The 27,523-nt window shown below is 39.5% G+C and overlaps 2 protein-coding genes across 3 annotated transcripts; both read right to left on the bottom strand.

The window, feature by feature from the left end:
• Nucleotides 1–4,643: 4,643 nt before the first annotated feature.
• Nucleotides 4,644–11,345, bottom strand: LOC116331549 (protocadherin-1-like). 2 transcript variants are annotated; one of them, XM_039619118.1, is made up of 3 exons: nucleotides 11,295–11,345; nucleotides 8,429–8,670; nucleotides 4,644–7,615 (listed from the first exon to the last, which is right to left on the bottom strand). In XM_039619118.1, the coding sequence occupies exons 2-3, from the start codon at nucleotides 8,651–8,653 to the stop codon at nucleotides 5,882–5,884; spliced, it is 1,959 nt and encodes a 652-aa protein (XP_039475052.1). In that variant the 5' UTR covers nucleotides 8,654–8,670; nucleotides 11,295–11,345; the 3' UTR covers nucleotides 4,644–5,881. The 2 variants fall into 2 exon arrangements, with proteins under 2 accessions (XP_039475052.1, XP_039475053.1); XM_039619119.1 differs by lacking the exon at nucleotides 11,295–11,345 and having other exon boundaries at nucleotides 8,535–8,667.
• Nucleotides 11,346–15,081: 3,736 nt separating this feature from the next.
• LOC116331548 (apoptosis-associated speck-like protein containing a CARD) lies at nucleotides 15,082–27,226 on the bottom strand. Its single transcript, XM_031754272.2, has 9 exons — nucleotides 26,861–27,226; nucleotides 25,296–25,340; nucleotides 24,162–24,209; nucleotides 23,113–23,372; nucleotides 22,645–22,667; nucleotides 20,867–20,970; nucleotides 19,850–19,894; nucleotides 19,070–19,117; nucleotides 15,082–16,348 (listed from the first exon to the last, which is right to left on the bottom strand). Exons 1-9 carry the CDS (start codon nucleotides 27,108–27,110, stop codon nucleotides 16,089–16,091), a joined length of 1,083 nt encoding a protein of 360 aa, XP_031610132.1. The 5' UTR covers nucleotides 27,111–27,226; the 3' UTR covers nucleotides 15,082–16,088.
• Nucleotides 27,227–27,523: the final 297 nt, after the last annotated feature.

Below are 27,523 nucleotides of genomic sequence, written 5' to 3'. Positions count from 1 at the left end.
ATACGTCTTTAAGTTTCTTGAAGACGCTGTTTCATCTGAGAAGCTTCTTCAGTTCTAAGAGCGACTGGTGGAGCGTCCCAGATTTTAAGCCCTATGGGAGTGTCCCCAAGAGTGTTCACATCCGTCTGTCGTCGTGGACCCCTATTGATCCTCTGCCTAATCACATGAGCAGTACTAGAAAATTACCATTCCTGGTGCAACTCTGTGTAAGTTGAGTCTTAGTCTTCTGCAAGAACAACATTTCACAGCTGTCTGTGGCTGTTTTATCATGTCATCAATACTTGCATGCAATGTGGCAGCTGTTGGAGAGATGTGATATAAAACTCTACAGAAAGATCCACAGTAAACACTGGAGTGGAGTTTGAATCTGAGGCTGAAGAAGATGAGGAGCAAGAAACAAACCCAACTCCTAAGTGTTCACACTGTGTACACTTCTCTGTCTAACTGCTTCACCTTCCTGTGAACTCATCAAAATGATGCAGAGCAACAAAAATACTGCAACCTGGGGCAGTCCTTACTAAGGGTTACTTATTGTGGACTAATCTCAGAGTGTTCATATTTAATATCACTGATGCTGTGAACTCTGGTTTATGTTAAAGTGCTTTATAAATAAAGGTGGTATGGTATGTTATTGGAGCACAATCTTTGGCTGAAATCAAAACTTTATTACACAATTCTGGATTTATTGGAGCAGAATTGGCTGAAATCTTTGGCTTCTAGTCAATGTCAAAACTTTATGGCATCATTGTGAACTGAAAAAATAAAGTGTGCTGTACATCTCCTTCCATGCCCGCTCACATGTCTTATTACTGGATATGGATTTTAACCTTGACCTTCATTGTTGCGTCCAAGGTCAAATCAGTTTTACATTTATAAGGTTATATTATTCCTCGGGCCTTCAGAGATGCAATCCATACCCAGTAGTCATTTTACAAAATCTTTATTCATCTTCATTCATCTTCATTTAAGCATGCACTTCTAGAAGGGAAGATCGAGGCCTAGTGTCCAACTCTGAAACAATCTTCACCCTTTGTTAGTTCCAGGCAGCTTTATAGGAGCGAGACCCACTGATCATAAAACCCCCACAATGTGCTGCAAACTCTGTGTCTGTGTCTATGTGGAGGAGCACGTGAAGCGACTGTGTAAACTCAATCCTGCTTAAATTCATCTCTGTGTATATGTCTGTGCACGTGAGTGAATGTTATTGTCCAGTGTGCACCAGTGAATGTGCATGTAGGTGTGGGTGCGTCATAACAGTCAAAGCACTGTTTGTGTGTGTCTCTGTATAAGCTGTGACTTCCTGGGGGTCATAAAAGTAATCTCCTCACCCAGGTTAAACCAAATTCCTCTACACAACATAGAAAACAGAGTTAACATATTACAAACACTGAGACCCCCACTCTGCATCCACTGGGCCATTGGCCTCTTGTTGTCTTACATTTACAGATAAGGTGGAGAGTCTCCTGCAAGCCTACTTCTAAGTTATGGCAATTATGAGTTTTTATTAAAGGTACAAGCATCAGCATCAGCAATCCCAACTGTAGCTTCCTGTCTCCTTTTATCATGACATCAGACCCATCAGTGTCAATAAATTCCTTTCCTCTAAACAATTACACACAGTTTGAATCTCAAGCCTACAGCTGAGCCAAACTAAAACACAGACCAATCCTTCCTTATTACTGTGATCTAAACAAATTTAACACATTACATTCTAATAATTATTTTCTTGTACTCACAATACTAAGAATCAGCTTGACAGGAAATGTTTAAAAGGCTGCCTGAATCATTAAAGAAGGGTCTGATGTGATCAGCAGCTGGATGTGAGCTGATTGTCAGCAAAGTTTCCTTCACTTTATCTGGAGTCAGTCTTGGCTGTTGAATCATAGAAAGTGATGGATTCAGGATTTGCTTCATTGGGCATTTTGTGACAGAGAAAAGTTATTTCATTTATTATGTATCATGTTTTTTGGGGTTTTTTTGTTACGTTCCCACGATATAGGTCTAGGTGTGTGTGGGGGGACTGGTAACAAATGGGTCCGGAACAGAATGAAAGGACAACAAATGTGTAGTAAATAAGGTAGTTTTTATTATAGAGAACCTTAACATAAAGAGCCGGCAACACCATTTTACCAATAACACCAGAAAAAGAAAGGTTGCAAAAACAAAGAACACAACAACCAAACAAAAAACTCCACACCACGAGGAGGCACTTCCAGGGGCCCACAAGCCCACACTACTCACGTGAAGCAGCTACACTGCACACTGCTTCCACAGCTCCACACTTCAGGCAGGACAATCACACATCAAGAACACAAAGCGGAGACACCAGAGAAAACCACACTCTCACATCCAGTTCATCCCCAGCTTATATGACCTCAGAGAGGTGATTGCTGACTGGGCCCAGGTGGTAAACGAGAACGAGGCCAATGAACAGCAGCTGTGTCCTGGGGAGAGAGGAGCGAGAAAGAGTGGGTGGAGCAAGAGGAGGCGGAGAGAGAACACCACACCCACACAAGGCAGTTTCAGGAGGCCCTGCAAGGGCCGTAACAATTTTATTACAGAACTTTACAAGTAAAGATAATCTCATTTTTTATGTCCTTTCTCAGAGGAAAACACTGTGGACAATCTGTCTGCACAGATGCAGAAAGTAAGTAGAACCAAATGATTCTGTCCTCACACCACAGCTTCATTTAATTCAATACTTATACCTGTTATTAAAAATGATCACGTGTGATGGTTTTGTTTACTTATTAATCAGTTATGCTCTAAGAAGGTTATTATTAAATCACTTTGTTTGTTCTCAGGTGTTAACAGTCCAATCAGACAGAGAGAGGCTTTTGGAAATGTTAGAACATCTGGAAAAGGAGGAGCTTGAAAAGTTCAAGTGGCTTTTGGTGGAGCTCAAACCCATCCCAAAGAGCAAACTGGAGGAGGCCAACATCTGTAACCTGGTGGATCTGATGTTCGGGGCCTACACCCAACATACTGTGGAGGTGACCAAGAAGGTTTTTAGGAAAATGAACAGGAATGATCTGCTGCAGAAGTTGTCAGACACCAGCTCGTGATCCAAAGGTAAGAAACTAAATGGTGTAATTTATTCCATTAATGTTTTACTGTCAAAACTTTGTATATGCACTGTTCTTAAAAACACGCATTTACTTTAAAGTCAGTACATGACTGTAGTGTGAACTCAGAGTGAGGAGACTTCAGTTTGAAACATGGAGGGTTTGTAATCTAGGAGCAGATTTCAGATTAAACTTTAAAATTCTAACACGAGTTTGAGTAAAATGATAAAAGGAAATCAGTGAATGATCAGTGTAACTGTTAAATGTACAGACTTAATGTCTGATGTTACAGTACTGCAAATACTTAATGATTTCAAAAGTAATATGTTTATAATATGTTTATATATCATCTTAATCAGTCACCATCTGGTGTGAGCGCACTTTACTTATAAAAATTGTTTTGTTTTTAAAGGAAGTACATATTGACGGGTAGTTTGTTAGAAGCTTCTTCCTGGTTCTCCTGGATTCTGTCCTCTTTATTCTGTCTCTTCCTGTCTTCTCAGACTGACATCAACATGATGAGATCAGGTCTCTGTGGGTCTGACCGTCTGCTGCAGGACTCTTTATGTCTCTGACTCTCTGTTCGGGCTCGTTGTCCTGCTGCAGGATCGATGCGTCACTTTTAGTCCTGGTGATGGATCAGAATCTGTACTTTAACATTCGTGAGATTCTAAATATCAAACTCAGCACAGAGCCTCCATGATGTTTCACTTTTACGATCGTGGCTCAAGAGTTGGGAGTTCACCTTGTAATCGGAAGGTTGCCGGTTCGAGCCCTGGCTTGGACAGTCTCGGTCGTTGTGTCCTTGGGCAAGACACTTCACCCGTTGCCTACTGGTGGTGGTCAGAGGGCCCGGTGGCGCCAGTGTCCGGCAGCCTCGCCTCTGTCAGTGCGCCCTAGGGTGGCTGTGGCTACAACGTAGTCAGTATGTTTTAGAAGTGTATTTAAAGATATTTTAAAAATCATATTTAAGCCTCAACATTGTTTTGCCTGAAAATCACTTATATCTGTCTTACTGCATTTAAATAATATCACAAGTCCACAGATAAACTGTCTTTTTATTCTTAGTCTCTGTCACCTACACTTTGTCCATCAAATATATTTAAATAAAATTAGATTTAAAAACTAAAATGTAAAACTTGGAGGCTCCATTTTTGTACTAATAGCCAGATGGCTCAGATCAAGATAAGGACCACAACTGTAACTTTATCGCCTGCATTAAAAAGTGTGACAGAAGTGTAAAGGTGGAAGAATATTACTTGTGTGTGTTTGTGCATGAATGTGTATGATGTGGTTCAGCTGGAGCACAGGGTCCATCGTTCAATAGAGCATCGTTCAATGTTCATTACAAACTATACCAGCATGTATTTGGCAGCATGGTTGGTGGTTCAATGGCAAAAAGATTCCTGGTTCAGTTCTGCTGGTTGACTCTGACTCTGGCTTTTCTGTGTGGAGGTGGGACGTGCTCCCTGTATGGGTTTTCAGGTTACTCCAGCTTCCTCCCAGAGTGCCAAAACAGGCACATTAGGCTGACTGGTGATTTGAAGTTAGAATAAAATATGCATTGAAACAACAATGTTTAAGAAGCACTTATTTAATCTTTAACAACGTTAAACACAGTGAAGCTGTTAGGTCATTGTAGTGGGTAAATATGACATATTTGCCTCTGCTGTGTAATAAAGTAAAAGTATATATTCATCTACAACGAAAATGCTCACATGAAGTACATGAAAACAATGCAGTGAGTTACATTTCACCCCCAAAATGGAGAAGTATCATATTTAATTTTCTACGTATTCCTGGTCAAAAGTAGATTCCTACATTACCAAGAATGCATAACCTGTCTTCTATAGACATAACCTGACTATAGAAGACAAGTGATACACACAACTAACATGGAGGACACAACAACTGGCAGGGAAAAACACAGAGCTTAACTACATACTGAGGTGATTAGGGAATGCGAAACAGGAGTGACTAAGGAGCTTGGAAAGAAAAGCGCCTGGTCTTCTTTAAGTTGCTTGAAGACATTTAACCTCTCATCCAAGAAGCTTCTTTAGTTCTAGGGTCAAATGTTGGAGAGTCCCAGATTTAACCTCCTAAGACCCGAACTCTTTCATGACATGCATTTTTGATTTCTCTTTGCTGTTTGTGCTAATTGGGACCTGATGAATGTAAAAACAAAGAATAAAGTGATTTTAAGCCTGATTTTAGTTTTTGAGAAAAATGAAATCCACACATGAGGACATTCGCTTTAAATTTTGATAGAAGTGGCAGAATAACATCCTCATACGTGGATATCAGGCCCTTGTAGAGCAAAATGATGTATTTTGGCCTAGACAACCCAAAATGTGATGTCCACATTTAACCTCCTAGGATGCCAGGCCCTAGGAGGTCAAACCGTGTGGGAGTATCCTGCCCTGAGAGGGGGATACTCCCACACGGTTTAAATGTTGTGTCAAATGTTGGACTCATTTCACCCTAAAACTGAAGAAGCTTCTCAGATGAGAGTGAAACCTCTTCAAGCAACTTAAAGAAGTCCAGATGCTTTTCTTTCCAAGTTCTTTAGATTATAATGACCTGGATGACTGAGAACCTTCACAGAAACCAGAGGGAGACACAGCTGGGGACAATGCAGGCATGACGAGGCACGGGGAAGCAGCACAGAAACCCTAATCCAAAGACTGCGAATATAACAAACAGAAGATCACAAATCATAATAATCAGAACGAACAGTTCATTACTTAAACATAAAGCACTGGCTCCGTGACCCAGTGATGTGACAGATTGATTGTAAAATATATTTTCAAACCACTCTAGTTGGAATCCTCTTTGGCCGTATTAGAAACTATAGAGCTGAATGTCTGAATCACATGAGCAATACCTGCGAGGCTGCCGTACAGGATATTGCTATGCTGAACAAGAGCAGAGCTCCCTAAAAGATCTCCGGCAACGTCCTTTTCCAAAGGGGTGGAGAGGCTCTCTGTGACCAGCGCCTCAATGAGGGAGATGTTGGACTCAGTACCGTTGATAAAAACGTGGACCAGTGCAGTGGTGCAGAGAGGAGGTCTGCCTTTATCACAGACTCTCACTACCAGCCGATGTAGCCCACTGTGCTTGCCGGTCACTTCCTGTGCCAGTGTGATCTCCCCATTGTAGGGAGATATTTGAAACAGACCATGTGGATTTCCACCTACAATAAAATAGTCCAGCTCAGCATTGAGCCCAGTGTCAGTGTCCTCAGCCTTCACTACCTCCACATACGTGCCTGCTGGGGTGAAATATGATAGGTATGTGTAGGAGGAGTTGTCTGGTTTGGTGACATATGGAGCGTTATCATTCTCATCTAAGACATTGATGATCACGCTCACATAGGAGGATCGAGGTGGGTCACCTCCATCCACGGCCTTTAGGCGGAAAGTGTAGAAACGTTCCTTCTCACGGTCAAAGGAGATTCTAGACAAGATGATTCCTGTGCCATTTTGGATGAAAAAATTGCCATTGTCCGGTTCCACAAACAGTCTTAGGTGGGAATTTTCATCCTTATCAGCATCTAAGACAGCAACCGCACCAACACGACTGGGTGGAGGCATGTTCTCTGCAGCAGTAAAGCTGTAGCCGTTGGGTATAAACACAGGGTCATTGTCATTTTGATCTTGAACATTTACAATCATTGTGGCAGTGCCGGTTTTCCTAGGAACACCCATGTCTGCTGCTGCCACACAGAACACATAACGCTCCCTCTCTTCCCGATCCAGCACGGTTCTCACACGAACCTCCCCAATGTTGGCATCAACTTCAAAGAGCCTTTTGGCAAAACGATCAATGATGCTATAGACAAGCTGTCCATTTATGCCAGAATCTGGATCTGTTGCCACAAGATCCAGTAGTTTTTGTCCTCTGTAGTTGTTTTCTGGAAAGTCCACCTCAATCGTTGCAGGGGAAAAGTTCGGTGCATTATCATTAACATCTGTAACTTGGACAATGAGGGAGAGAGTGCTGGACAGAGCTGGGCTTCCAGAATCCATCGCAACAATTTCAATACTGTAATTTTTAACGCTCTCATAATCCAGCAGGGTCGTTGTCTGCAGGAAGTATTTGCCCTTCTGATCACTTGCAGGCTGGAGCTGAAATGGAACATCGCCATCAACTGCGCACGTTACCACAGCATTTTCCCCTTCATCCCGGTCTGACACCTGGACCAGTGCCACTGGTGTACCAACAGGCAGGTCCTCAGAAATCTTAGACACACCATCCTGGTATTTTACTAAGCCTATACCTTGGATGTTAATGCTCGGTGCATTGTCATTTTGATCTGTGACATTTATGGTCACCAGAACCTTGGAACTCTTGATCCTGGAACTGGGGCCACGATCTCGGGCCACCACAAACAACTTGAGGATGCTTTCTTCCTCTCGATCCACAAGGCCTTTCACATAGATGATGCCTGTCACACTGTCAATGCGCAGAAGCCTTTGGATAGTCTCTGATACTTGATGAAGGCTGTAGTTCATCTCTCCAATGGCAATGTCTGCATGACTGGCTCTGACCTACAAGGGAAAAAAACAGGGGCACTTCATTCAGCCACACATTGTCCAAGAAAAGAACAAAAACCACAAAATTTGAGAAGGGTCTGGCTGCAGCCAGGTGCTCTTGGCAAAATTTGCATGAACCCCGTTTGGAGTTGCATGGCTGCAAGAGAAAAATAACCTACTTAATATTTCTGGAGGTACAAGCAGTCAGCAAAATATCACAGTGGACGTTAGAACGCCTTTCTGTCTACACAGCTACTTTTATTCTTTTTAACTGCATTCAGTCCGTGCAATTCAAAGAGTGAGTGCTGACTGACAGCATTTGTGCACCGTTCACCTGGGATTTACAGTAATGTTTTTTTTTTATGTCATTTAACCTTTAAAACTGGGATGGAGCTCAGGAAAGTTTGGAAAGAAGTGCCTAAAAAGACTCCAAAATTATCACTAAATTACTTGTAATTGTTAAAATAATACAAGTACTAAAATAATAGGAAATAAAAGAATAATAAAATTATAATTAAAAAAAAATTTCTGCCAGTGGGATACAATTATTTACGCCTTGTTTTTTCTTTTAAATAAAACAAACAAACATAAGTTGTTTGGGCCATGGACATACTGTAGAAATCATTTGACATCATTTATTGATGAATTTTTAGCACCAATGTTTTTAAATTAAGTTAATTGTGGACGTGGCACTGCTGAACATTTGACACTTGGTAGCTGGATTCAGAGAACTTATGGTGGATATGTGATTCAGTCCCTTGATCAAACAGATTGTTTTACTAGTTTATATAAAATGATGATTCTAAATGATCCTGTCTTTGGACTGACCTGCAGCACAGACTGTCCCAGCAGGCTGTTTTCTAAGAGTTCGGCCTCGTAGTGACTTCTGTCAAACTCTGGAGCATTGTCCTGCTGGTGACTCACAGTGACTGACCTGCTCGACCTCAGCAGCTTCCCACGATCCACTCTGATGTTCAGGTGAGTGAGTGAAGAGCTGCAAGACACCAGGATGGTGGCTAGAAACAGCACAACTTCACACCTAAGCACCGTCATGTCTCTGCCAGACAACACTGAAAGAGACAGGAAACAGGTTAAGACTCGTGTTCTGTATTCAATTCACACAGCGCCAATTAAGACTGTTGAGCTGGGACAGCGTTCTCAAACTTGCAGCCCAGGAGCCACTTGCGGCCCACCCTCACCTCTACTTGTGGCCCGTATATTGATGGGAAGAAATATAATGCAATTTACTTTTTGTTAGTGCATTAGGTTTGTTGATATGTGCACTGTTGAAATAAGTTCTTTTAAAAGTAAAGAATGATTTTATATAAAGGTAATATGAGCAGAGAAAATAGTTTTGACTAGCAATTAAAAACTAATGTGTACACTTATATCTGCATTTTTATTTTGTTAAATAAGAACAAAATCATAGCAGAAGTGCTGCCACATGTCAGGTCAGAAAAAGAGGAGTAATGTGTTGTTTGGTAGTTCAATGAAAGGCTTCAGTTAAGAGCGAGAAAAAAATGTTCACATTTGCAGTTTTGTCTTTTTATACAATATTTGAAAAAAAAATTAAAAAAAGGATTGAAACACTACGTTTTCATGAATATTTGTGGGTATTTTCTTGTTTGTTTGTTTTTGTACTACTTGAACACTAAAGTGGCCCTCCAATAAGATGACAGTGCCAGCAGTGGTCCACAGCTCATTTTTGAGACCCCTGACCTAGAATTTGCAAAGATGCTGCTCAGGTTTTTCTTTTTTGCAACTCTCAAGAAAATATACTTGAATTCATCTCATTCATTTGCTAAATGTATCCTCAACAGCTACTTTTTGACCCAAAGACAACTCATCAACTGCTGCAGTGTGCAGAGAAGGCCAAGCAGGAGGACGTCGTCCTGCTGCTGGCGGTCCGTGTTTCACGCAGGAAGTCAAACTGAACACTGCTACAGGCGACCAAAATTACTGACCGGCTGAAAATACTGAGCTGGACATGAAAGTCCAAACTTTAGTTGGTCCTGATTTGTGCTACACACTAAGTCAAGCGCATGTAATGTACAAACAGGTCTTTCAGTGCCCCCTACTGCCAAATATTCGTACATGCAGAGTGAGACAAAGGCTCACACGAACTTGTTTGGTGTCTACAAACCGTTAACAGAGAGGCAGTAGTTAATGAGGCTGACCGGTCATTTTCAGGCACAAAACACTTCTGGCAGAGGGTAAAAGCTCCAATCAGTTTTGGAAAAAGGAGTCACAAAAGAGACCATTTCTTTATTTATATGTTACGAAATCCGTTGACTACGGGGTGGTGCGAACATTCACACCCAGAATCTTAGTGGATTCAACATTTTTGTTTTTCTTTTCCGTACAAAGATGCAACAACTTCCACACTCACACATCAGGGCAAACAGCAACAGGATCAGAGCTTTGGGGGTGCTGAGCACCCAGAGAGCTGCCCATCCAGGCAAGGTAAACTTTACTCGTCACGATGAGACTTCTTCCCCGTCTCTCTCATTCCCAGCATCTTTAAATGTCTCCAGTTGTCCCGAGTTCTCTATGACTGTCTCCTTGGTGCATTTAAACCCCTGTTCCTCCCTGTCCTCGCCGTCTGTTGTCCTCGTCTCCGTTATCAGTCATCATAATTTTACCATCTCTGTGCAAGTCTGCAAATTTCTATCTTAAATCATATGATTCTTAAGTTCATCAAGTCTCTCTGTGCCTGGGTCCTCGTCTCAAAACATGACATTATTGTTTTGTACATTTTAACACAATTTAATCCGCACAGTTGTGAAAGAAAAGCAAAACACTTTTTTAAAAGGCTGTAACAAAACCATCAAATCAAAGATAAAGGTTATTTAAATGCTGCTAAAGAAGATTGGATTGGAATAAAAAAATACATATCCTAACCTTAAATCCTGGGGGAGAATAATGAATGATGCTCATAGTGAGTAAAACGTAAGCTGAGTGCATTTTTTGGACAGAGATTCACTTTTAATGAGTATGTATAATATAATACAGATACATAAAAAATACTCCCAAAACAGAATAGATTATTACAAATAAAAATCTTTACTGCAGATACTAATTTGACTAATTTAATAATACTAATTTTGTGGTGTAAGATTTATGAGTTTCATGCTTTCATAGTGGTACTTGGGAGAGCTTGACATTTTTATCAGGTGGTACACTGTAAAAAGTTTGAGAAACACTGATAAGTGTATGTGTGCTTTTGGAAAACATTTAAAGCTGCAGTACAGAATCTTTGAAACAAGCTTAAAACATTTTTAGAATATAAACAGAGCATCTGCTTCTCTTTACAGCTCCTCACTCCACCAGGGCTGTTTGGCACTTTCTGATAGTGCGCAAATGTGGTGCACGTACTGCAGCAGTCATACAGACAACTGGACGGTCCACAAGTTGGCCTACCTATTACTGGCTGAGGTTGTAGTAGAGTTGTGGCTGAACCACATAAAAATATATCATTAATTTTAATCTCCCCAATCAATGATAATGTTATGTTGGAATGTTGTTAAAGAGGGTCAAAAATGTTTCAACCCAGTTTGTTTTGCAGATTCTGTATAGCAGCTTTAATACAGGGAGAACGTAACTTCCTGATTGTGTGAGTAAAATCAGGTTTTTTCTCTTTGTCAGTTTAACAGTTTCTGTTGTGCCTGTCACTGTTCCCTGTCTGTTTTCTTACCTGGTTCTTCCTGACCTTTCTCCTCATGTCCCCTCTTTCCTCTCTCCCTCTTTGGACTGACAATCATACACAAATAGATTGTATTCAATTAGATGAAAAAATTACATTAATATGAAAAAATACTATTAAGATCACTAACAAAAAGTCCTCTCTCAGTGTACTTTCAACCAAAAGGCAAATAACCAAACCACATGAACATCTAATAAAAGATATAAATTTTGAAACACTGATCCAACATTATCCTTTATTGACGGATCATAAACAGGCTGCATTTCAGTGGGAGCAACAGGACGGTCAAATGTCGCTGATTTTACTACAGAGCAGGACGGATTGTAGGGTAGCAAACATCGCCGGAAAACAAGTTTTCAACACTGCAGGTTACCTGGTGTAATGTTTTTCAGCTAAAAAGAAACATGGCCTGACTCCTACCTAACTATATAAAAATGCAGTAACTGAAGGTTAAATGGCAGCAACGAAGCTAGAGGGAGAGGCGAGCTGGATGTATCTATACTTTGTTGTTAAAATGTTATGTCTCAACCAAGCACTTATATTTTTAGCTGTGTGTCACACAAACAGCAAATATTGTCAAAAAAAGTAAGAAATCTTTGGGGGTGCTTTGATTCATTTGTGGGGGTGCTGAAGCTGAAGCACCCCCACAAATGGGCTAAAATCGCCCCTGTATTAGGCTATTATTATTTTAAATGGACTATGCGAATATCGTCTGTTCACAGCCATTTAGTGACAAAATGAGTTCATTAAAAAGAAAACTGCACGCAGAACAAACTCACAAACAGCAAATAATTCTATTCAGTACCCCCACAAATGGGCCAAAATCGCCCCTGTGCATATGTGTTCGATTCCTGTTTTTAAGGCGTCGTTGTTCGCACTATTTACATTTCCTCATACACTGCAAGGCTGTGAAATGCTGCGTCTCAGCCACCATCTCTCTGGCAGCAACGAAGCTTTAAACTCGGAGCTTTGAGATCATGGACAAGTTTACAAGCTCGCTCAGCGCTGAAGCCAAACAAGTCTGGGGTCCACTGCTCTGAAGGAGGGGCAACCTGCGGTTTTTCAGCCTCTTCTGCCTCCTTTCTTTTGCTGACGTCAGCAAGGAGTATTAGGGCCATATTAAGAAAAAATGCATCGAAATGTGGAATTATCCTTGTTGTTTCACGACAAACTGCCACTCTGTTCTACCCTGTACAAAATGCCTTATTTGGACGAGTTAGTGAAACAAATTCATAAGATGTTTTATACACAAGGATGTAACCATCGATAACCTTGCACCTGTCCATTATCAGACATTTGATTTTGTGTAAATCCACTCTTCTGAGTTTGTGTGTGTTTGCGTCTGATCTTTTCAACGTTTGAATATGTTTGTGCTCTAAACAGGAATCATTTCCTTCCTTGTACTAAAACGAATTCTGATGTATGCTTTTACTCAGTCAGCTGTTGTCTTGAAACAACAACGGTAATCTCCGCATTTCAACTTGATCTTGAAATTTTCCACATTTAATGATCACTGATAAATATATTTTTAATGTGGTCCTAATACTCCCTCGTAAATATGAGTACATGTGGTTGTGAGACAAAAAAAGTGCTTTTTTGCAAAATTAAGTTGAAAGTATGATTGTACTGAGGTCTGGAAAGTGCAGTTCAATCAAAAAATAATTAAGCAGATCGACCCTCTGATTCACGCTTTGTAGTGTCCAAATACTAAAAGATCATTTGGAACAAAGTGAATAACTTGGCTCATTTTGTCAGCCACATTTCTAATGTAGACGTGTACAGAGTAGTGTAAGCATTAAAAGACCATAAATGATACAGCAACATGTAAAACGAAATTAAATGGAAAAAATAACATCCACTTATAGATTTTAAAATAAAGGATCTGAAAACAACACTTTTTAAAACAGTATCGTGGGCTGTAGGTTGTCATCAAAAATAGAAAACAGAACTAGGAAATTTTCAATAGCAAACAGTAGCATGCACTAATATTACACATCTCCCAACAACAATCCATATTCCAAAGTTTTTGATTAGTGTATTGATTGTTGCGGTGAGCAGACACGTTGCTTTTAAAACCATGATTGGCACACTGCGCACTGTGACCTGATTATCTGAGCTGAAACCAGTCAGATGAGATCATTAAGATAAAAACAATAATTCAGTGCAATGTCTCAGGTAGCTTAGTCTGTTACAACTGTTGATATCAGCTCAGCACAAGTAACACACAGACAGGGAACTCCTGTCTGGGAACTAGTGGTTTTAGGTTTGTAGTCATTTAACATCCATCCATCCATCCAACCAACCAACTTAGGACAAAGAAATGTGAGGGTGGTGCAGGCTGGTTAGGTTCATTGGGTCCCATGCTGTCTTTAACTAAATGACTTGGTTCACTTTGTGGCTCGGCTGTTTGTGGGGTTATATCGTGTTATTTGGGCAGGAGTACCTGTCCCCTGTTAGGCTTAGCAAGTTTCTCCAAGAGTTTCTCCACGAGTAGAGCTTCTAGCTCTTCTAGCTTGCAGCACATCTATGGCTGTGCAGGCTGACAGGTTTTTGGTTGCTCTTTTTACCCCACTGGTTTTGAGTGTGTAAATACCCCCCCTAGTTAGCTTTGGCTGGAGTTAACTTGGATAGTAGGGGTGGGTCTCCCATGACAAGATGAAAAATAATTATCTGGGATAATAAATTTCATATTGCATGCATATATGTCTACCAATTAAATCTGGCCTGAGGTGTGCCATTTTTTAAATTCAGTTATTTCTCTCAGAAATTTGAGATCAAAATTATGAACGTTTTACTGTTATACTGTCACTGGTTAGTGCAAACAGCTCAATGGGACATAGAAACCTTTAAATTAAATTCCATCACCTGAGATATATTCTCAAATAATATCAAAGCTTTGAAAGCTGTTTACGGTCAGAATTTTTTGAAAACTGTAATTGTAAATAAATTCAATAAATTGAGCTTCTCTCTCTGTGTGTTAAATATAAACATAAATATAAACAGCGGCTTGGACAAGGCACAGAAGCCAAACAGGTTCTCCAAAAACCTGTGTTTGAAGTCTGGGTCTGCTGCTCTAAAAAAATTAATATACACAAAGCAAAATGTGTCAAATTAACCAACATGTTAGCTGTAGGGACTGCTGCTGCAGCACCGTCAACAGCAGTACCAGCAACAACTAGTAACAAGACCTCACACTCACTGTAGGCGGCTGCTGATAGCACCATCCATGGAGAAGTGCAGCTGATAAGAAACCCAACAATAACTTCACTAGCCTAATTAAAAAGAAAAACTGTTTCAATATCAGTCATCAAAACAAAATTAAATATATATATGTGCATAATATTATATCTTATTTTATTTTTTTATTTATTTGTTTCATTCAGAAAAGCAAAGAAAATGTAATCAGTTATGGGGCAACGCATTTTAAAGATGCACAGGTCTCAGTAAAAGAGATATGTGAACAAATGAAGACTGAAGCCGTCGTACTCGACCAGAACAGGGTGCAAACCACAAAAGCGCATTTTGCCAAGAGGCTGATGCTGATGGAAATGCGCTGCCTACAGAGATGGAGAGCCTTCCCGAATTCCCCAAAGCAATGATAACTTCATTGTATCCACAGAACGGAGTTCCAAGCTCGAATGAATAAATAACTACTTGATATTTTCCATCACACAGGAGACGCTGAGCGGACATCATATTTCTTGCAATGATGTAATAAATGACTTTGCCTCTAGAAAAACTAGAAAACAGGTTGAAAGAAGAATGAGGAGAACTGAGGAAAAGTAGAGTTATGTTTAATTTCTAAACCTTGTTTGATATCTTGTTTTGGGAAGCTCAGGTAGATATTATTGGCTCATCATTCAAACCCTTTTTACTGCAAACAGCAGAGTGCAATACTCATTACACTAGAATTTAAAATCTGACATTTTACTTGATGCCAGAGGAGAGTCCTGAGTGTTGTTTTACATTTTAAAAAATACAAATTTAAAAATATGTACTGTTTGAATATAGATACAGTCAGCTAACAGTATATAACAAATTCAAATCAGCTGCAGCTGCAACAAAAGGCTAATACACACATTAATGAATCAGTAATTAAAGCCAGTAACATCATGTAAATGATCCTGATTTCATTTTAGGTACTTTAGGTGAAGTCTGATGCTCAAAGCTTTGCAGATTACTTACAAAGTAAGTTGATTGAGGAGGATCGTGACTTTTAAGTGTTTAAATATTTGTTTAGCCAGTTGGAAAAAAGTAGACGACATTGTTTAAACTCTTATGCAGACATCGTACACTGCGTTTATTTCACTATATTTATTTATTAATTTCAAAGGTCAATTTATAAAATACTTTTAATTATTCACCAAAAAGAATTCTTCGAGTTTAATTCTGGTTTATTTTTAATGACAATAAATGTTTGCATTATGTTTTACTTTATAGAAGATAATGAAATCTGAAAACAAATTTATGACAGTTTGAGTCATGGATAAAAACACGACTGATGACATCGTCAATTCATTTTTAAATGATACAATTTACGTTTTTAAAATAAAAAATTTTAAATATCCAAAGTGTTTCATGTAAAATGGATGAATTAAAGGAGAGTCACTGAGGAGCAAAGACACCACATAGCAGAACAATTTTCTAAATTAAAGCACTGGAGCCTTTTTTATAAACCCCCACAAAGAAAAGACATCTCCACCTTTTTAATGTAAACATGTTATGTTCAGGTAGATCGTGTACATTTGGTCTAAAAATGTGGGGGGGGGGGGGTTTCCAACACATTTACTTCTTTGAAAGGTCTTCAACGAGAAATTTCTCATTTGCCAAAAGGATTCGATAGAAGATGTCTTTGCAGGCTGAACTGGCCTTCAGGGGACCACTGTAGAGCTCCCTCATCCTGTCCTGAGAGGTAGACAGAGCTCTAATTTTGTCATATTGTTCTTGGTTGATGACTTCATTGTCTTGGAGCTCATCCAAAATGGGTGCGATGTTGCTCACTCTCTTGATCAGCTGGACTTTGTGTTTGTCCACAAAGTGCTTCCCTGGAGGAAAAAAAAAAGAGGAAAGAAACGACAATAAAAGTTTAGGGGTTTTCATCATGTGAAGATTTTATTCACTTTATTCTCAGCTTTCATAACAAAATGCTTTTTAAAAAAAATCACAATTATTTCATAATTAAAATTAATTAAATGTTAAAAATAGAACATAAATGATGTCTTTCACTTTTTTCATCCAGACATTGAAACATTATTGTGTTTACAGAATTGCTAAGAGTCAAGTTAATGTTGCAGTTTCCTCTTTTGTTACAGAGAATCTAATGAGCTGGTTTAGCTCGCTGCTGGATGCTTCATTCACATCTTTTAGCCGACTTTCAGAGGGTACTTCACACGATCTTGGTAGTCAGCCATTGGGGGGTCCAGGTTTTTTAGACAGACAGACCCATCATGATGAGCCGCCACAGATTTTTGTCTCAGCCCAGACCTGTCCTGGGTTTTTAGTGGGCAGCAGCACTCCTGACTTTGGGAATGGTTGCTTTAGTTGTTATTTTTGGATTGTGCAGAAAAGACTGTGGTGCTCATTGTCAAGGTTACATCAAGGGCAGCAAACACCAAATTAAATTTAAGTTAATGATACTGAATTCCACCTTAACACCAGCTTCATTCTTCATACTAAAGCACACTGAGGCAATCGTTGTCATGATTCAGTGCCATATAAATAAAATTGAATTGAACTGATTGAATTGAATTGGAAATCAGCCATCACAGCTCATGGAACATCTGCTTATAAGCCTGCTGAGTTCAGTTGGCTAAATCCACAAATAGTAGCAGCGTCGGTCAGCTGATCATAACCTTCACACAGAAGCCACCTGTGCTCACAAGAGAAATTATTATGATTTATTTTTAAGGGATTTTTGTCCTCATGCTGCAGCACCACAGCCGAACTTAGGGTTTAGTGATGTGTCATTCACAAACGAGCCGACACAAAGAGCTTATTCTTTGTAGCAAATGACAAAAGCCGACTCCTCAGCCTCAATCGCTCAGCCCTGCTGAGAATCCATGCAACCAGCAGCTTTGATGGGCACACCATGTGACCAATGGCATGCAAGGACAGATAAGGATCAGACAGTTATGTGAATAAAGGAAGGGGGCGGACAGCGAGTGTAGTGGTACGGACCAGGTACTCAGAGCACCAGAGAAAAGTGAAGAAACAAGCAAAAATGGAAAAGGAGCAGCATCTGGCTGCATTTCATTGATTTTGGAGACCAAAAAGCTGAGTGCAGAATTTTTAAAATCAGGAGCTGGCTAAAATGATACTTATTTTATTTTTAGACATTTTCCATTACAGAGGATAAAATACTTTAAACCTTTCGCCAGAATATGAACAAGCATGTTCTCCAGGCATCTCATTAGCCCTGGGTTGTTTGAGACTTGAGGCCTGGATGTTTTTAGCAGACCCAGATCTCATAAAAGAATTGTTTATTAACGGTCAGGTATATTCATACATCTGTTATCACTGGTTATCAAGGACCAGGTCACAGGTGAAACACTCCTGCCTCTGACTAACCAAACTACCTCAATTGTAAGAACCAACTGCGTAGGCCGAATCGACAAATGTATCACTCATAATAAAACCATTAAGAACATCAGGGAGACGGCGAGAAACATTTAAAGATCAGTGATGCTGTGAACATGAACGGTATCATTCCGTAACATCAACCTTTAGATAGCACAAAGTGTTTGACATTTTATATTTATATTCATTTTACTATAAAATATCATAAATAACCTTTTAAAAGGTTTAAACTCCAAAAGATCTGAAAAGTGTTTGCACTTTATTTAAGTGATGAATGTGTGTGTGTGACTTTGCCGCCTCAGCTGATCAGCAACCTCTGGACATGCAGAATAGAGCCCAGACTGAGCTGACAAAAACTAAAGGCCTCTTTGGTCAAACGTGTCAGTTTCCACAGTCCTCCATGTTAAGATATTCAGTTTTAAAGGTAAACAGGTAAACACATTTACCGGCTGCTACAAAACAACCATTTTGGTCTCTATAGCTAATTTCTGTACAAAGGCTTTTTGTGTAGTTTGTATTATTAGAAGCTTCACATGAGAGTTCACAGTTGCTGCAGCTGCCAGCTGTCGGTTTGTTATCACCACAGTGAGTCTGAGTCACTGAGCTGGACTTCTTCACTGTGAATGTGGTGTTGGTTCACTCTGGAGCATTTTCAGTACAAACAGCATCGTTTGACAGAACAAATTATTTGTTTTCTGACCAACAGTGTTTTTCACTGTGTGTAATTTATCCTAACAGACCACCTAAAAAGTAATTTCTCCAATTTTAATCAAGTTTTATTATTGATTTTCTGTTGATTATTAAGAATGCAGTCTGTTTAATAATAGCATGCTAACTAGTATTAACAGATAAATTTGTATTCCACTCACAAAATATGGGAACAAAAGAAACAAACAGACAGTAGCAGGTGAAGTCAAGATTTCAAAGTAGAACTTCATGAACCCACAGTGGGTACACCCATCTATGCTGTATCCTCGTGCTTCTCTTTCTGCTAAGCTAATCTAAATGGTGCTGTTTTAACATTAGACTGCAGGAACACCACAAAGCACACGTCACCAAAATCTCAAAGACTTATTTTCATTTCTGTGCCTCACAGTGCACACATTTTTTTTTCATTACTCTTGACCTCAGGCTAAGTTATAGTTTGAGTCAGGATCAGTTACAGGGAGAGGACTTCATGCTGCACCTACCGTCTGCCATTGTACATCCACCAGATGCTCCAGCTGAGCCACTCGAGGCTGGAACAAGCAGAGGGAAAAAACTATACTGATTAATACTGATGATGATGTTTTACACTGATAGAATATAAACAACTTCCTTCTGTCCACAGGATGAAGGGCTACTCAGTTTTAAAACTGTGCACCTTATTTGTTTCCAGGTGGTTGAAAACAATAAACGATGGGCTGATGTACCAGAAGACATTAAAACCAACTAAATCATGGCTCTTCTTTAGGTTATTAATATTTGGCTCCACTGGACATACATAGATAAGCTCATTTCAGGATTAGCTTATCTTATCTTTTCTTTATTTTATTCGATCTATTGCTAATAAAACATTGCTAATAAAAATAGCAAGCTGCCCTAGTAACCAATGTGCTGATTACAACTGTGAGAATAGCTGAGAAAATGTTGCCCCTTCAGACAGAAACCATGATATTTATTCAGAGGCCTCCTTCGATTAATAAATCATTTCAGCTTTCATTAGTTTCCAGCTTTTAAAATTAAAAACTGAGCTGCAAATCTGCAAAAAAACAACAACTTTGCATGTTATCCATTTTCTTAAATACTGAGAATGTTATTCTCTGCATTTGTTTGTTGTTGTTTTTTAACGGATTTTTTCTGTTGTTTTTATATTTTGGGACAATAAAGACAAGTTTCCACTCTCGAAGTTGTATAGTCAAAGCACAAGGCACAATAATTTAGACTAAAATTTAAGCTTATGTCATTTTGATAAACAATACGGAACTCACCGTCACTAGAACCACTTTTTGAGGACTGTCCACCTGTAGCGTTCTCTGCGGAAATGAGAAAGACACAGTGTTAGTTTGATGTGTGATGAGTGTGTGATGGTGCTAAGAACAGTAATATTAAAATACCATACATGGGTGTAATGTTACAGGCATTAAAGAACTATTGGAGGTTAAACCCAGTGACCCTCAGCCTGCACGTATAATGGCTTCAGCTCCACATTTATACAGAAGAATGAAGCAGCCAGCAGCTCCATCAGCGCGATCAGGACATTTTATATGATTGTTATTACACAAGAAGTCAAGACTTTGATTTGTAATGTGAAACTGGAGTTGTGGAGCTGAACTTCTTAGCCGCTGAGACATACGCTTTTTAATTTTATATTTTTATTATTTAGCTTTCTCTCTCTCATAAACCTGCACCTTATTCCACAACGTTTTTCTTCATCCGAGGTCTTTAATCCTGTCAAACCGCATGACATCTGCAGTCAGAGGCGGTGAAAATGATCAATCTGCGGAAGCAACATCTGGAACACTGTGGAATCACACTGGGGACAAATCTAACCCGTTAAGCTGAAACACCGTCGTGGAAATATGTTGTAGGCAACTCGCACAAGGTCGCCTAACTGCGTTTTAACACTGCGATTGGGGAGTAAAATGTTCTCGGACAGTGTATGGACTGTTAGCTGTTATAAACGGGGACTGGGGGGTAAAATCGAGAGGCTCTGAAGAACGAAAGTGAAACTGAAAAAAGAGCAAAGACGAGCGGGAAGTTTTTTGTTTATTTCGTTTTGGGGGTTTTTTAAAAACATTTTTGCTTAAGTTTTAAACTTTATTTGTTGTATAGATGTGCGGATACGTCAGCGGTCCTTCCAGTAGTTGCTCATTATTAGGCGATCAGCCGTTAGGTTTCGCTCTGTACGATACAATAATCTAACACTCAGTCTTCAAATCCTATCACCGAGCTACCGCAGCGGTTTGTGCCGGGTTTAAGATATGAAACTAATCAGAGATTCTTACCTCTGCGCTGCTGTCGATCTGTTTCAGGATCTCCAGAACCACCGAAGCGCCTCCTCCGCGGTAAAAGTCTGTGACCTGCAGCCGGCTTTTCCCTTCTACTTCCTCTTTTTTACATTACGCGCGCACTTTTCACGTTTTCTCTGCAGTCTAGAAGCAGATGGCGGCGTGATTTCAGACCATATGTTGTGCCAAAGAGTGATTCATTCAGTGTTTCATTTTTTAGGTAGGGGAGACCGGGAATTGTAACATTTTTGACATTTCTGTCTGTAAATTGGAGCTCTTTTAAGGTAGTGGATTCAAAATTTAATGCAAAGTATTTACATGTCTCTGCTATTAAATAGTGCAGCTATTTTCTCTGCAGCACAATTACCCATTGCATGGTATGGTCTCAAACACAAAGAGTGAAATGTTACAATTAACCCCATAGTCTGGGTTAGTTGTAACATATCCTGGGGTGAAATGTAACACCATGAAATAAAGGTACTAACAAAACATTAACATGTAATCTTTGTTTATTCAACACATGAATGCACTTAGAGCCATTTATGTAGCTGTGTGTGTGTGACAGAATGCAGAAATCTAGCTTTTGAACATATTCCAACCCCCCAAAAAAGACAAATGATGGAATTTTCTGCAACTGAATATTTCATTAATTTTGGTTGGTCTTCCTTGAGTTTGGCCTCATTGGCTCAGTGGGCATTATAACCTACAACTCTTGCACCAATTTTGAACATAACAATGAAGCTGAAAAAATGTAGTTGTGCACCAGCATCGCAATTCCATTACTTTTTATCATGGCTTACCTTGGTGTGGTTTGCAAAGTGCTTCAGAAAGATGAGGAAATCTGTTTCTTGCACCCATCCTGATTTATTTCCACTACCAGTACTTCCTACTGGTCCATCTCTGACACAGTGGTCTGCATAATGTATGTGTGGGAACACAAACAGTGGAGGAATTGTGTTGCCAATGGCATTAACCGCATATACAAAGGTGACCAGTGAACCTCTCTCTGCTGATGTCGTTGCCCCAACTTGTTTAATATAAGTTAAAGTAATAATGTGGTAAGTTGTAACATTTACATTATTGTTACAACTAACCCAGACTGTTGCTGTTACAACTGACCCAGACTCCTATAGCCATGAACTAGCAAACATTACAGCCAACGGCTAAAACATTAGCACTAAAGACCTACACAGAATATATCCCCATAGACATACAAATAACATAATTTAAGATTGATGAGTTTAACTGCAAAGCAGATAATGCTATTAGAAATTGAAATAAAGTAGAAAAACTTACTTTTTGGCGTACAAATTACTTTTTTTGTGTGTTAAATTGTCTGTGTTTGACAAAATGTGCTGATTTTTCACATGTGATAGCAGAACTGAATTGGGCATGCACAGGATGAATCACATCATTTGAAACTTAGCCCTGATTGGAGAAATTGGAAGTGTTACAACTGACCCACGTTACAACTATCCCCGGTATCCTACTTTGGGTGAAGTTCGATGCTCAAATCTTCGCAGATTAAGGAGTTGAAAGTGTTTACATATTTGTTTAGCCACAAAGTCATGTAACCTCCTAAGACCCGAACGCTTGATCGGGACATGATGAATGTGAAAACAAAGAATTATCTTTTTACCTAATTTTGCTCTACAATGGCCCGATAATCACATAAGAGGACATTCGTTTTAAATTTCGATAGAACGGTGGCAGTATAATGTCCCCGCAAGTGGATATCAGGCCCTTGTAGAGCAAAATTTAGTGGTGTGGTCTACCCAAAACGTGTGGACGCCAGGTCCTAGGAGGTAAAAGCATCATTTAAAATCTTGTGCAGAAATTGTTCCCAATGTTTTACCACTATATTTCTGAATGAATATTCTGATTTTCTGCCTTTCTGCCTCCCCCGTCCCTCCATAATGTACACTGCATTATTATTTTAATAAATCATTTGATAAAAATGAAGATTTTATGTCAAAGGTCAAATTATAAAACGTTTTAGGTAATGATCAAAATTGATTGTTAGGACAAGAAAAAAGTGAGAGTTTAATTTTGGTTTATTTTTTTAAGGATAGAAAATCTCTATCATTATGTTTCAAGTTACAATAAGATGATGACATTTAAAAACGAAGAAAAAGAAAAAAGAAAGAAAAAAGAAAAGACATCTCTACCTTTCTAATGTAAACGTGTTATGTTCAGGTAGATCATGTGTATTTGGTCTAAAAACTGTTTTTTCAACACATTTAATCCTGTTCACGGAGCTCATTAACGAGAAATTTCTCATTTGCCAAAAGGATTTTATAGAAGATGTCTTTGCAGGCTGCACTGGCTTGCAGGGGACCACTGTAGAGCTCCCTCATCTTGTCCTGAGCGGTAGACAGAGCTCTAATTCTGGCATATTGTTCTTGGTTGATAACTTCATTGTCTTGGAGCTCATCCAAAATGGGTGCGATGTTGCTCACTCGCTTGATCAGCTGGACTTTGTGTTTGTCCACAAAGTGCTTCCCTGGAGAAAAAAAGGGAAAGAAATACAATAAAAATTTAGGGTTGTTTTTCATCTGAAGTTTGTATTCACTTTAATTAAAATTCATTACATGTTAAACACATTATTTCCTTTTGATCGACTATTTAAATAGAACATAAATGATATCTTTCCCTTTTTCATGCAGACATTGAAAGATTATTGTGTCAAGTTAATGTTGCAGTCTTCTCTTTTATTATAAAGAAATGAGGAGCTGCATGAGAATCTGCTTGGCAGTTTCAAGGCCACAGGCACAAAGGTCAGAAGTAACGAAGTACAAATACAAATGTATTTTGACTTTTAATCCCTACATTTATTAACAAATATCTGTAATTTCTACTTCTTGCATTTTCTAAACCAGCTCGTTACTTTTGCTTTAACGCATTTTGGTAGAGTTATTATTTCGTCACTGCGAGCCTCCAAACATCCAAACGATTTAAACCTGAAGAGAAACACATGGTAGGCGGTCCTGTTCGATTATTAATCACCAGAGGATGGTAATCTCATGGTAATCTAGGGCGCACTAGCCTTAGATTTGATGGTAGGCTGAAGGTTTCAAACTTTGATCCTCGTGCTTCTCTTTCAGCTAATATAATCTAATTAATGCTATTTAAACATATGTTAGGGTGTAGGAACACAACAAGGCACATGTCACCAAAATATCAAACACTTAATTTCTGTGAATCCAGCGGACATGTTTTTGTTTTTTACGCGTGACCAAGTCCTAAGTTATAGTTTAAGTCAGGATCAGTTACAGGCGAGGTCTTCACCTACCGCCTGCTGCTTTACTTCCACCAGCTCCTCCAGCTGACTCACTCGAGGCTGAAACATGCAGAGAGAAAAAAAGTATGTTGATTATTATAATAACAATCTTTAATAGTATAATTATGTGATCATGTTTTGGACTGATAGAATAAATAACTCCCTTCTATTCACAGGATAAAAGGCTACTCGCAGTTTTAAAATGCTTTAAAAATGTCGTAAAATAAAGTTCCCCTCATTTGTTTCTAATTGGTTGAAAAACTTAAATGATGCGTTTATGTACCAGAAATCATTAAAAAAAACGAAGTTCTCTTCTTTAGGTTAGTACTGTCTGGCTCCAGTGGAGATACATGTGTGTAAACTGCCTTCAGACCCAAACTGTGTAAAATTGTTTCATAGCAAACAGGTTGAATTTTGTGCACTTTCAAGATAAAAAGAGTAAAAATGATTATGCAGGCACAGCGTAACGACGTGGACCAGTGATGTGTTTATGAAACACTGTAGGATCAGGTCATGGTTGCGTTTCTTCATTTCTTGGATCGAGTGTAAGAACCTTTAACGCTTTTGTTTTTGTTGTTGCACATTTAAACACACTGAGTTAAATAAAAACGTATGCAAGAGGAAAACAACTGGTTAAATTTACAGATACTCAAGGAAATAACAACGGGAACAAAATGTGGGGAGACGAGAAATCATTGAGAATTAATGGTGTGTAGAGGCGGGAGGAGCGATCCAGTAAGTCGCCCCCCTTTTATGCACAATTTGATCTGCCACCAATAATCAGAATGGGAGGGGCAGAGAAAGCGTCCACGCTCCCCGTTTCCCGTGAAAACAGGACAAAATGTCGCCGCTTGGAAGAGAAGAGAAGACATATGGACACATTTCGCATTTGAAAAGTAAGAGCACAGAAAACCTTTATAGAGTTTAATCAACCGAATTAGCTTTAGAATTAGTCCACGATAATCTTCCGATATTTAGTCAACTAAAGCTAAAAGAATTAAGACAAAAATTATGATTAAAACTAAATCAAACGTTACTGTCAAAAGTAGCACTGGTCTGTAGTGTGAAATGTCGGTAAAGAAGAAAGGAAAATAGCAAATCAGTCTCGTCCCATCGTCAGAAAGGTAAAGCAGCGCAGAAACTCACGGTCAGTAGGAGCAGGTTTTGAGGATTTTCCACCTGTAGCTTCCTCTGCAAAAATGAAGACAGTGTTAGAGTCTGATCCCTGTGATGGTGTTTCAGTGGATCACACAGAGACGAACAGTAATATTAAAATATCATACATGAGTGTAATGTTACAGGCTTTGAGGAACAAGTGAGTCTCACAGCCTTCACGTATTATAGCTTCAGTTCCACATCTATACAGAGGAATGACGTAGCCCTCAGCTAAATCAGAGCTATCATTTTATAAGATTATTATTACTCAAGAAGTCGAATCCAGACTTATCGTGGGACTGGAGCTATGGAGCTGAACGTCTGATGAGCCTGCGCCTTTTTTAGGTACTTTACCACTTATCTCTCTCTGTCTCCCTCTTTTTTAATCTCTTCCTTTAGAATGCATGGGTTTTTCAGCGCACTGTGACAGCTGTTGTGCCAAAGTAGGTATCCCCCACAAAATGTGTTCCCCCTTGTCGCCAGCATAGGCTGGGCACGGAGTGTGGATCCAGTTTACTCTGCCTCCATTACAGACAGACGTGGAAGTAGTGATGTTTTAGTTTTGTGAAAAAGTGAAAAAGAGTCTCGTTACATTACCATTCAGTTTGAGACTTACAATAGAAAATTATATATTTATTGCTCTCACGTGGTATCGGACCAGATTATTTTAACAAACGAAGGACATTTTGCCTGATAATTCTTTTTATCCTCCTGTAACTTTAGTGTATAAAATATCCAAAATGTCAAGAGTAGTTAGTCGTTATAAGAAGTGTTTGTGAACTAAAAATCAAGAATGTGGGATACTGGTTGTCCGTGGATTGGACAGCCCAGCGTGTGGTCCCGACGCAGGGGAGACGAATTCTGTCGGGGATACCTACTTTGACACCGCCAATCGCTCATTCTCTTTCCCTCCTTTTCATGTCAAACCCCCTGGTAAAGCTCATCTGTGCGCACGCGCGTGGTGCCAGTGCCTGATCTACATCATAGCTAGAGAGGTCTGTCATTTCCAGGGTCTGGCAGCCGATAAATGCGGAACTTATGCCAGAATTATCTCCCCATTCTGGTAGCGTTAATGACACCAACACAGTCACACGATGAAAATATGTTGCAGTCCTTCTGTAAGGGTGTAGCTTCGGCACAAAGTTTCCTTGTACATATTTGTAAATGTTGCACGCGAACGGCGCATACAGTAGCTGCTGTAATTACGCTCGGTCGCGACCTAAACTTCACTTTTAGTCTGCAGTAAAACGTGCTCGGACACGTATGGAAGAGTGCTGTTATTAAATAAACGCTGAAAAACAACCGAGAGGCTCTGGTCAGATAAGAAAAATTAAAGTGAAACTGGCTGTTTTCTTTTAATTCAGTTTCAAAGTTCATTTACTGTATAAATGTGCGGATCCCTCATCATCCCCGTCAATTTACTCATTATTACTCGATCGGCCGTTAAGTTTTCGCTCTGCTGCATGCAGCGTCCCACTCAGCCATCATTAAACCCTGACCTCCGTCTGTGCAGGTTTTAGGCTTTATCGATGCAGAATCACAGTCGTTGATCTTACCAAGTTCTTTGGCCTCGTCGCTGCAGCCGATCTGTTTCAGGATCTCGAGAGCCACGGTCAGAGCCCCCTCCTCAGTAAAAGTAGACACCAGCGCGTCTGTGACCTGCAGACGGCTTTTGTCCTCCACCTTGTTGCGTTTTACGCGCGGCTGTTGTCTGCGGTCCAGAAGCTGGTGGCAGAACTTCTCAAAGTCTTCCTTTTTCAAGTCCTCCAGAGCCTCTGCCACAGCGGATTTGATAGTTTTGGCCATTCTTCACCGAGATCCAAAACTGCACCTCTGATTGTAACTGCTGTTGCTTTCCGGTGTGGTATCAGAGTAGTTATGTAAAGCTGTTTTGAGTAATTCGGAACTGCGGTAAGAGAGAAAAAAACGGTGCATTCAAATGCCTTCGGAAACAGAAGTAGAAGTACTCTTTATAATAGCTCAGTCTGTTTCACAGCTTTTACAGATTATTTCAGAGTGCAGTCATTTCACAGGCCTAACAGTTCTGTGATGTATCACAGGGCAGATATTTCATTTATTTGTATTTATTTTGTTATTGTCAAGTTGCTTCGGAGCAAGCACAGCATCTCTGATTCTCTCTCACACACACTAGCAGTGTAAGTGCAAAACTAATATAATTATGATTAATAATATCAGTAGCATCAGTGGCGGTCCTAGCC

The sequence above is a fragment of the Oreochromis aureus genome, linkage group 11 (genome assembly GCF_013358895.1).
Source record: "Oreochromis aureus strain Israel breed Guangdong linkage group 11, ZZ_aureus, whole genome shotgun sequence".
Lineage (NCBI taxonomy): Eukaryota > Metazoa > Chordata > Actinopteri > Cichliformes > Cichlidae > Oreochromis > Oreochromis aureus.
The sequence above is the reverse complement of the archived record's forward strand: the minus strand, read 5'-3'. Positions and strand labels throughout refer to the sequence as shown.